This window comes from Hoplias malabaricus, chromosome 10 (genome assembly GCF_029633855.1).
Source record: "Hoplias malabaricus isolate fHopMal1 chromosome 10, fHopMal1.hap1, whole genome shotgun sequence".
Lineage (NCBI taxonomy): Eukaryota > Metazoa > Chordata > Actinopteri > Characiformes > Erythrinidae > Hoplias > Hoplias malabaricus.
The window spans coordinates 10580058-10591732 of NC_089809.1; the positions used below are offsets into that span (position 1 = coordinate 10580058).

At 36.8% G+C, this 11675-nt stretch overlaps 1 protein-coding gene across 2 annotated transcripts; it reads left to right on the top strand.

The window, feature by feature from the left end:
- The first annotated feature begins 146 nt into the window (after window positions 1–146).
- On the top strand, window positions 147–10873 carry nrros (negative regulator of reactive oxygen species). Of its 2 annotated transcripts, none has more exons than XM_066683170.1 (3): window positions 147–581; window positions 7467–7575; window positions 8695–10873. In XM_066683170.1, exons 2-3 carry the CDS (start codon window positions 7480–7482, stop codon window positions 10654–10656), a joined length of 2058 nt encoding a protein of 685 aa, XP_066539267.1. In that variant the 5' UTR covers window positions 147–581; window positions 7467–7479; the 3' UTR covers window positions 10657–10873. The 2 variants fall into 2 exon arrangements, with proteins under 2 accessions (XP_066539267.1, XP_066539266.1); XM_066683169.1 differs by lacking the exon at window positions 147–581 and adding an exon at window positions 4106–4259.
- Window positions 10874–11675: the final 802 nt, after the last annotated feature.

The following is an 11675-nucleotide window of genomic DNA, read 5'->3' on the forward strand; positions in this document are numbered from 1 at the left end:
TCTCTACAGCGCTGAGAATGATCCACCACCCAAACTATAACTGCTCTGTGATGGTCCTAACTATTTAAGAGCAGGGTAAAAATATATTATATATATGTATCTGCATATATATATATAATATATGCAGAGCAACAGATGAAGTATATGTAATTGTAATATGTAATTCTGTTGGTGGAGCTGAGAGAATGGACAGTGAATGTAGAAAAAATGAGGTAGTCATTATGTTATTCCTGCTCAGTGTATACATAAAATTTGAATGGGCAGTAGATTGATAGCTTAGCTGATGAGCCATTTTTTAAAAGACAAAAGGAATTGAAGACAGAATATAATATTATTCTTATTTCAAGGCTACAGGTACAGTTGTCTGTCTTCACCACAAGGGGGTACCTACTGCCAATTTATTTAACATATTTTCTGCTCTCTAGCAGTGTACTTAGACCACACAGTCTTCATACACGCATATTTGCTCATTCATTGCGCTGCATCATACTGTTCATGCTTTTGAAGAGAGCTGGAATTAATGATATTTAAAAAAAAATAATAAAACAAGGAAAACACAATTTTATCAGTTAAATCTATAGGTAAGTGAATACATTCTATTGGGTTACTATGAGGACTCATGCACTAGCACAATGAAAGGTAACGTATTGTCCATTAGCTTTTTTTGTCTTTTGCATTTTTATTTGGTAAACTATTAAATTAGTCATTAGACCTCAAATCTCTTTCTACATGGCAGAACAAAAGAGAGAAGCTAATAATGGACAGTCCTGACTTATATCCAGTTAACTTTCAAGGTCACCCAAATCTTTTATATTTACAACTTCGTATCCAGAAAGTTAAAGACATTTAAGGATTTCAAAACAGCAAAGCAGCAGCACCAGAGCTGAGCATTTATATATTCTAAAGGAAGAGGAGGTTGTCATGTTTAGGAGCTTATAAACAGCGTGAAAGTACAAGAACCGCAAGAAGAACCACAGCTAAAAGTCTTGCTTTGTTTGTAAACAGTGCAACTAGAGAATACTGAAAATACTGTAAATATAATTTCTAAATGTGAATTAAAATTAGTCTTTAAAAAGAATTCAAATCTCTCCTAAAAAAATGTTACAGTATTTTATTGGGAAAATATTTTTTAAAAATTTCTTAAAACATTTCTTAAACATTATTTAATTTTATATGAATATAAATACTAATTGTTAACTAAAAGTAAAAAATAAAGCAGTTTAAATATTTCAAAAGCATTTTGAAGAGATTTATTAAATATGAAAATCCTAAATAGTAGCTGATAGCTACTAAAGCTGCATTTCAGATCAAGCCGACAAAGAATTAGCAAAACACAATGGCTTCTATAAAGTGTGCTAGCCCAAAAATTTTAACTAATTACATTTTATTTGTTGTATTTGTCTTTTTAGTTATTTCCCTTATTTTATCATTTGTGTGTTTCTAACATTCTAATCCTGATTTTGATTAGAACCCATATTGATATTTTAATCCCATCTAAAGAAATTTAGAGGACATTTTAGAGGAATTCCACTGCTGGGATTGTGTTCTTAAATCTAAGCTCACTTTATGACATCAAGTCGAATTGCCAATAGTAATTTTGAGTGAGATTTGCTTTAGATTTGTCCATATTTAAACCCAGTATTTTGTTAGAATTAAACATATAAGTGCATTATTGATCACTAAAGGTACAACAAAATCCAGGTTTTAGAATCCAGGTTTGAACCGTAATGGTACATTACATTCTCTTCTCCAGAAGGAAAGGGGAATATTTGTAATATTTTTATATAACTATATGTAAAATAAAATAACATATGTATTTGAGATTAAATGGGCTGTATGTAATCAACAAAATTTCAAAATCTACAATTATAATAGTATAAGGTGCAATTATGTTCCCTAACTAAATGTTCTGAATATATAACCTTGAGGGTGCTGCCACAGTGACTACCACAGTGAGTTTTTCTAACAGTGTATGGGTTGTGAGGTTATTAAAATGGTAAACAAATTTTCTGTGGCTGGTTACATGCTGCCACATAAGTGTCACTGCAGCTCTTAGAATGATATACCACACAAATCATCCCCGCACTGTGGTGGTCTTGTGAGGGTACAGACCACTGAAGAACAGGGTGAATGAAACAAAGTATGCAGAGCAACATGTGGATTATAGTATGTAACTGTACAGAATGCACCTGTATGGTCAGTGGAGCTGAGAGAATAGAATGAGTATGTAGAATTTACATATAATACATGTTTTCTGGATTGATGAATCGTACTTCTTCGCCTGGCAGTCTGATGGAGGAGTCTGGGTTTAGCAGTTACCAGGAGACAGAGAGTTGTCTGACTTCATTGTGTCAAGTGTAAAGTTTATGGTGTGAGGTTGGACTTTGCCTCTGTGTTTCAGTGTTTCAAAATAACTGTTTAATGCCTGAGCATGTCAAGACATTTTGAACTATTTCATTCTCCTAAAATTGTGGGAAAAGTTTGGAGATGGTCAATGCCTGTTCCAACATGCCTGTGCACCAGTGCACAAAGCAAGGTCCATAAAAACATGGATGAGCAAGTTTGGCGAGGAAGAACTTGACTGGCCTGATCTCATCCTGATAGGGCACTTTTGTTGGAATGAATTAGAGCAGAGACTGCAAGATGCGCTTCTGGAAGAATGTTCAAAAGCTCTCATAAACACAATCCTAAACTTTGTAGAACACCTTCCCAGAAGCGTTGAGCTGCAAAGGGTTGGCTGACTTCATATTAAACCACAGGATGCTGTCGACTGGATATTTTTGGTTGGTGGACTCTTCTCAGCCCAGCAGTAATACTGAGGGATTAAAAAACTCCATCTGCCCTGCTGTGTCTGATCCACTCGTATCAGCACAACATACACTAACACACTGCCACTACATCAATCACTGCAGCCTTGAGAAATGTCCACCATGAAAATCATACCTGCTCTGTGGTGATCCTGACTATTGAAGAACACTGTCATAGGAGGCCAACAATTTATGCAGAGTAATAGAATGTCTACATCTTGTAATTGTAGAACTACAAGGTGCTCCTGTCTGGTCAGTGGAACTGAGAGAATGAGAGAGTAGAAATAAGCAGGTGGTTATAATGTTATGTCTGATCAGTGTATATAAAACATGGCCTTCATGGCTTTTTGTAAATTAATAACGAATTATGCTTTTGATACCTAAAGCTACACAAACATAAAGGTGTCAGTAAAATTTAAAGGCATTTAGTCATTTTCTCCCATGGTTCTACCTCAAATTACAAAACACCACATTGGCCTTAATGCATCAGAAACTCTGTATTATTAAACATATTGTAAACGTGGCCCCATGTTGGAGACCCACTGTGGCAAAAAAATATAGATTTGTGGTTAAAAATGGCGTGCTGCTTTTTAATCTACAGAGCTAGGGAGGGACGACAAGGCAGAAGTTTTTGCACAGGCCTGAAAAGTGATGCATGAAAGTGGCATATAAAGCAGCTTCTTGTGAGCAAAGTGAGTGCAGCTTTTCACAGGAAGGGTGTGAGCACTCAGCGGTTTCCTCTTCAGTAGTATCTGATGTGCGAAACCAGTAGTGGGTGGCATGGGTGTGTTCCTTACACAGGTTCTTGTGGTCTGACTGCAAATAATGCAGAAAACAAAAATAAGGATCAATGCTTGGCTATTACCCCTTGATTTTTTAAAGAACAGCTGATGTTCTAAGTGAAAATGAGCACAGACCCTCAAAATCATCTGCACACATCTACACATTTTAGGTCCAGCTGGGGTTTATTTTGGGGAGGGGAGGAACATACAAGTTCCCTGTGCAAAAATATCTACAGTATGTTAAACTCAGCACTTGTTAATCTTATGCAGATATAAAGTGTTCCTACTTATTTTCATTTGGTGTCACTTCGGCCCATTTTTGAAGATGCATCAGTTTCTCTCTCTCCACACACCCAACTACAGATAACACATCTATTTTACAATATATACCGCTCTCTCTTCCTGCTCTCTCTCTCTCTCTCTCTCTCTCTCTCTCTGACCGTGAAGTTGTGAAGCCTCTATCTCTGCAGGCCACATGTGACTCGGCTTCCGTTGCTCTCTTGCTTCCGCAAAATTACTAAAAGACGCTTGCAAGAGCAAGAGGTGCAAATGTCAGTGTGCTCGGTTGGTCCGAGGGAGCCGGTCGCAGGCGCTGTTCGGCGGCGAGCGCGTGGAAATGGTGTGCGGGACACGGTGCAGCGGCGCGGAGGACGCAAAGCAGCCCAGCGGGGTAAGAGCGCACGGCTTCACTCTTCATTCACCTCCACTCGACCCCAGCAGGGTGGGCAGCGGCGGTGCGCTTGAGTGACGCCTGTAAGGCTACAACAGGGGCTCACGGGCTCCTAGGGCACTTAAAGGCTACTACATGTAACCGACAAAAACTCGCGTAAGAGCCACAATGACTGCTTTCGGCACGCTCTGTGCAAAACGATTAACAGTTTACTTCGGGATAATTAAAAGCAACCTGTTAATTTGTTGCACGACACTTTGTTGAACATTTAGGCGTGATTAACCAATGGAGTTGCAAAGAAATTCTTGGAGAGTGACCAGAATTGTTTAGGTTACTTGTGTTGCTGATTTGAAATCATGAAAATGTGCATGCCTTTGAATAGCTTTAGGAATAGATGATATATTTTATGCTGGTTTTGCGTCTAATACAGGCATTCTTTCTACAGGTAAATGCAGGGCGTTTTGAGGCAGCATAGTCCCATCAGTGTTAAGGATAATATCTCAGAAGAATTTTCACTGGTCATCATTTTTTCCCCCTAATCACTAATTTATATATGGGTTAGTTATTCTACAGTTAACAATATCATAAGCCTATATATATATATATATATATATATATATATATATATATATATATATATATATATATATATATATATCAACAGCTAAATTCTGCAGAAATCTTACAATTCAGTTGCATTTCCAAGGTAGCTTTTCATAATCTCTACAAATAAAAAAAACTCGTTTGCTGTTGCAGAGGGATAAAATGCATTTCTTAACTCATTTGTTCTGCCCAGTGGTACAACTTCCTTTGAGCTTTTTTGAGTGTAGCCAGAATAACTAATGCTATTAATAATAATTAGCATACCCATACCAGTGAAATATATTTTTAATGGATTAACAGATAGGAGATATTTTCAATCAAGTAAAATTTCCACATTTCTACCTGGTTCAAAGGTTGAGTTCTTAACAACTTAGTGTCAGTGCTCCAAAAAGACATTTAATCTTATTTGTTCACAGTGGTGGTGTAGCCAGGAGTTGCAACCAAATTATGGATTCTTTATCCAAAATGACCACTTCAATACATATGTGCAATATGTTCCCTCTGGGGTTTTGCCTTATACCATCCTTCATTCACCTCACAACTGACATTATAAAAAACATTTTAGGCCAAAAATGTATCTTAAATCTATCCTTACATAATATCTAAACAGTACATTTGCAACTATTTAGACTAATCAACGTTTGTGAGGTAATGTATTTAATGAATTACAACTATAGAATTACAACTGCTGACACCAAATCTGTCTGTGCATTTCATATAAAACCACAGTAAATCACGTTGTTTACTTCTTAATGATTTATTTATCCAAAATTGCAATTGTCCCATGTTTGTGAGGAAATAATCTAGTTTTATTTTCAATAATTTCCTAATTCTAGGGTTTTATTTCATTCATTTCTGTTGGTCCAGCACTTGCTTTGCCATTATTTATACCCATCTGTTTTATTATATCATTTTATACAACAACATCCAAAATAGAAGAAAAGAGCCTAGTAAATGCAAAATCCTAGTTCATAGAAATGGGAATATAATGTTATCTTGCAGTTTTTTATATTTAATTTGGTATAGGGAGATTACCCCTGAGTGGTCCAATATGTGTGCACCAATAAAACCACATCTGAAAGGTGACAGTGGTCCTGGAGCACCCACTCCTTGCTAGCCATTCAGATTACTCCTCCCTAGACCAAAAATCTTCCTCACAATGAAACCAAACTCAAGATCCAGTTAACAGATTACAGACAGCAACAATTGCTTCTGAAGTTCGGCTTTTTTACTTTTTTCCAAGGCCATTCTGATTTAGCCACACATCATGGCGAGCTAGATCATGGTTTGGTGAACTACCCCCTGCTAGCTAACATGTTACAACAGGCTAATCCCATGCTAACACATCTCTGTGAGCTACCTCTCATTAGTAGACATGTTATAGCAAGGTAACTACCATAGCTAGAGCAATTAGGTAAGCTAACTCTTGCTCAGGTAAGGGGTTACAGTAAGCTGTGGAAAAAGTAGCTTACCATAACCCGATATATATGCAATAGTAAACTCACCTAATTACTTTAGCCTATTGGTAGGCCCCTCGATGTTGGTTATCTTTCAGGGGCCTACCAGTGGGGATTCACCACTAAATCTGCATGCCATTATCAACATGGCTTATACACCCCATGTCTGGCAGCAAGAGGTTCAATGATTTGATCCAGAGACCCCCACTCTTTGTGCTTTGCTAGCCTGGGCAGCTGTGCTCACTAATGTTGGCTGTTCTGGGGAGACAGCACAGAGTCGTGCCCTCTTCTCCAGACAAAGTATTATGGATTATTACATCTTCATGCTACTAGTTGTGCTCTTACAGTTGCATTTGTGCAGTATACGCGGTCCAGGCATTGTAGACTGGAGCAAATTTTTAGAAAAACTATTCTCACATGATGATTTTGGTGCTTCCATGGACAGTAACACAGAGGGTGAATCCCATAATGGGATACCACATTTCTGATTCAGAGAACTTTTTTATGTCATTAACATTGTATGCTATAGGGGATACTTCAAGAGTTTTCACTATTTCACATGCTATTTTATTCTTGTGTTTTGGTCTTTAGATAGCATCTGTTCGGTTTTACATTTAGTAATCAATGCATTATGTCATGGAAGTAACATTCACAGAAATTCTCCCAATACTTGTTAATTAACGAATCTCTCAAGTCCATACTTTTAATAAAGGTCTAATGCCAGTGCTAAGCTCCTTTGTTTTTCATGGTTTAAGAGTAGGCACTAAAGTATATTCAAGGATATCTTGTTCTATTTTTTTACTCAATAGTTCAGCTTTATTGTTGTTGTATACTGCTATTATTCTTGCTGTAGTTCTAGAAATACTGAACACAAAAGTTTGACTTTTAATAGATCTAAAAGTCAGGATTTAAGTGAAATAATTTAGTACAACCAAGCTATCATCCTGATATCCAAAATATATTAATAAATCATAGACTGAATCCCATTTCTTACATCAATAAGATCTAGCTGCACCATCACTTCAACTGTATCCTTGCAAAATATGTTAATTTGATCATGAGAAATTATAAAGTAAGGGGGGTTGCTATCATTGTTTCATTATTTCAAAGTGAATATTGCGCTAATACACTGTGTTCTTTTTTTTAGCGAGTATGGTAAAATGCCGGTCTTCAGCGTACTCTCCACACTGCTGTTCTTTATTTTAATGCCTGTGCCACGAGCCCTTGGCTATCCAACGATCTCCCCCTGCAGACTGGTAAGAAATGAAAGTTTTGCATCCATTAAAAAAATCAGACAGTCACACAATTGTGTTGTTAGGTATAATATATTTAGGATGAGACATGTACTACTACTAATACATTTAAAAATAATTATAATAATAACCATAATATTGAAATGTATTAATATGGTTAATTTTATACATAAAAGAAATCTAAAAACACACACAAATAACATAATATTACAGATAATATGAGAAGTGGCATTAAAATAAAAACATGAATCAAAACCAGTTAATAGCTTACTTAATGTTGAAGCTTAGGCAAGTAACAGTAATAAAACTAATTCAAACAAATATAATAATATGACGTAAATTGAACTATTAGCTAACTACTGACCTTCGATTGTGTGGCATAATTTAAAAATAAAAATTAAATGTGTGTTTTTTAATGATAAATTATAATAAGAATTTCTGAATATATTGTGGGTAAAGTCATTACATCTAGAACACAGAATTGCACTTAATATGACATTAAAAAAGACAGATGCAGACCAATTATAGAGAACTTGTAAAGAAGAATGTATTAATTTTTATTATTACTGTTTACAAATAATTAATGAAAAATTCAGACCATTTTCAATCTTCTTTTCACAAAAAATATACTTAAGTGGGCAGAATAATGATTATTGTGCATAAAATGTTGCATACTTAATGTTTCGGCCCTCAAATGACACTGGCTTTGTCTTTATTCATACATTCTGTGTTGTGATGTTATGTGACCTCAAGTATTATTAGTGCTTTATTCTTGCCAAATATACTAAAATAAAACATGTAAGCTTATTTAGGTTCTCAGGGGTTTACACATAAATATCAGATGAAAAAAAGGAATTCAGTTAATAGCTTAATTTATTGTAAGTTTTGTGACTTCAGTCATTGATAAATATCATTAAATGACAAATTATAAAGTTAAACCACATATGACATGGCAACACTTGTGAATTCACAAGTGTTGCCACATTTACAAGTATTCAGATTAAGACCAGTGACACATTGACTGTGTAATTTAAACTGTGTAATGAAACACTGTTAAGCGGAGGTCTAATTTCCATTCATATCAACATTGTTCATATTCTCTATTTCTTTGTGTTCCCACAGAATCAAGGCACAGCTCTGTGTAACAGCTATGGCTTCTCTTCAGTTCCAAGTGACTTGCCACAACAAATAGAAGAGCTATTCTTAAATCAGAACTTCGTCTTAATGCTACAGAATGGTTGTCTCTCAAAGTATCCTTCCCTTCGCTTATTTAGCTGTGCAAGCAACAGTTTAAGGCAAGTCGAAGAGGGGGCCTTCTCCAAGTCACCACTGATAGAGAGACTCTATCTGGCTGACAACGAGCTTCACAATGGGCACAAGCAATTTGCCCAGTCTCTGAGATCTTTGACCAATCTAAGAACTCTGGATCTATCTAGAAATGGGCTTACAGAGGACATGGTTTCTGATATGCTACAGAACCTCACGACTCTCGAGTTCCTGTATCTCTCTGGGAACATTCTGCTCAGGATAGACGAGACTACGTTTAGAGATGTTCATCAGCTGAAGGAACTAAACCTAGAGAGAAATCTGCTGTTTGAAATAGATGGGGCGTTTGATCACCTAAAGAAACTCCAACGGATTAACTTGGCCTTCAACTCTTTGCCGTGTTTGGTAAAGTTTGAAATGACTCAGCTGACTGTACTGAATGCCAGCCACAATCTCATAGAGTGGTTCATAACCAACTCTGACCTTGCAGAGACCTTTCAGCTGGAGACGCTGGATCTATCCAATAACAAGCTCTTGTTTTTCCCGTTCCTTCCCACCCACAATCGCATTAAGTCACTGCTTCTGGCAAATAACCAGATTGGCTTTTACAGTCATCTCGCAGTTTACAATTCTTCAAACTGGACCACCAGTATAGATTACTACAATGTGGGCAAAAACGCCAGCAACATTACAGCAGACCTCTGGGATGAGAGACTCCACGGAAATATGTCTTCTGTGGAATTGTTGGATCTCAGTGGGAACCAGCTGAGATACTTCCCTGAGGGTTTCCTCCAGAAAATGCCTAACCTCTACTGGCTGAGGATTAGGAGCAACTGCTTAGAATCCTTCAATCTGACAGCTGACATGCCTACCACCCTTTACGAACTGGACGTGAGCAACAATAGACTTACGGACCTGTATGCACAGGCAAGCTCAGCCAGTGAACTTAGCAACCTTACACATCTCAACTTGAGCTTAAATGATATCCAAAATCTTCCCCCTAGAGTTTTTACTACCCTTCCTAGTCTCAGCACTGTGGACGTTAGCTATAACACAATAGGGGTTTGCCATCCAAGTGAGGTCAATAATTCAGACTCTGAAGTTTGTGCTGTTTGGACAAATCTTTCTTCCTTAAAACAACTCTACATTGCTGGATGTAGCATACAGAATCTGCCGCCTTTGGCTTTTAAAGGTACACCACTAACGCACCTTGATTTGAGCAACAACCCAGACTTGCTTAAGTATAGGCTTGACAAAGATTCCTTATCAGGTCTCAGTGAGACCTTGCAGCACCTGGGACTGAGCAACACAGGCCTGGAACACTTTGATTTCTCACCGTATAAACACTTGACTTTTTTGAACGTCTCCAGGAACTTGATATGGGAGATTCCAAAATCTCTAACAACTCTTAATTTGAAGCTTTTGGACTTGAGGCATAACCTGCTCTCAACCATCCAACCGGAGTATGCGACTGCACTTGCGAAAAGGGTTCAGGTTGTCTATATGTACGGAAATGCTTTCAATTGCTGCCAGTTAGAGTGGTACAGGACATTTAAGGAATCTAAAGCCATCCAAGTTATGGATTTTGCAGAGGTTACATGTATAGACCTAGGCAATCAGAGACAAAAAGCAGGCCTTTTTGACTCTGCTCATTGTGGGGGCAGCAGCTCAGTGGAATCTTTTTTCTGGTACATTCTGCTCTTTTTGACCGTTTGCCTGTCCCTGGTGGGCATTGCTTTCATTTATTTCCTCACCTTCAGGCCCACAGTGTTGCCTCGCGCAATTAAAAAGAAATGTTGGAGGCACACCCCATACTAAACAAAAAGTGCCATTGTAAAACTGGCCTCAGTAAAGCTATAGATGTTGAAATAGTGTTACTTATTTACTCTGAAGGCACCCTGACTATTTGTAATAAAGTAGTCACAAGTTCCTCCTTTTAACACGAGGTTGCACATGATTTTTAGCCTTGGTTGAGAAATGTGAACAGAATTAATTTCTTTGTGAACCTTCAGTATGCACATATTGTATGTATTTTTCCTTCATTAAATTTCATTTTTAACATTAATATTTTGATATTAATAATTTCATTACATTTTTAATTCAGGGTTAGATTATTATTTAGGATTTTGTTCTATCTACAAACGGTTAAATGTATTTCAAATCTTCTGAAAAGGATTTTGACAAGATGTTGGATAATTTCTGTAAGCATTTGATTGTTTCAACCATAACAATTATAGGTATTAATATTAGATGATATGGTGTGGACCACAAACATCACCCAAATTACACAAAGTAATTAAATAGAGTTCTATCACTGCAGAGAACACACCTCCACTGCCCAATGCTAAGTGGCTTTTCCATCCCATGCTAGTATGTCCATATTCAAGTCTACTGCCGTTTGGTTATATAGCATATGTCAATGCCAGAACTAAATGGGGAAAATATAACACATTTTCCTTTCATACCATGACGTATTTCAACGTGGGAAGGTTTCACTCACTGATAAGTGGAGTTGGTGGGAGAGATATATAAACCATGATATTTTTAAGACAAAAAAAAAAATTACATTTTGTATTTTACATGGCATATGAGTTTGATTCATGGCCATGAACTAACAAACTAAATAGGTCATTTATTGGTTTCCTGCATGGAGAATGGCATATGTTAAGACCTTGGTGGGTTTCATTTGCCAAAATTAAATATACCTACTCTGTACCAGTTTAACTACATATATGCGTAATGCATAAGACACTAAGCTAATTTGAAAGTAGAGGTTCTGTGGCTGATATATTACTAAAAGTGGTTAAAAATTCCCTGCTGTTATTTTTCATTTAGAT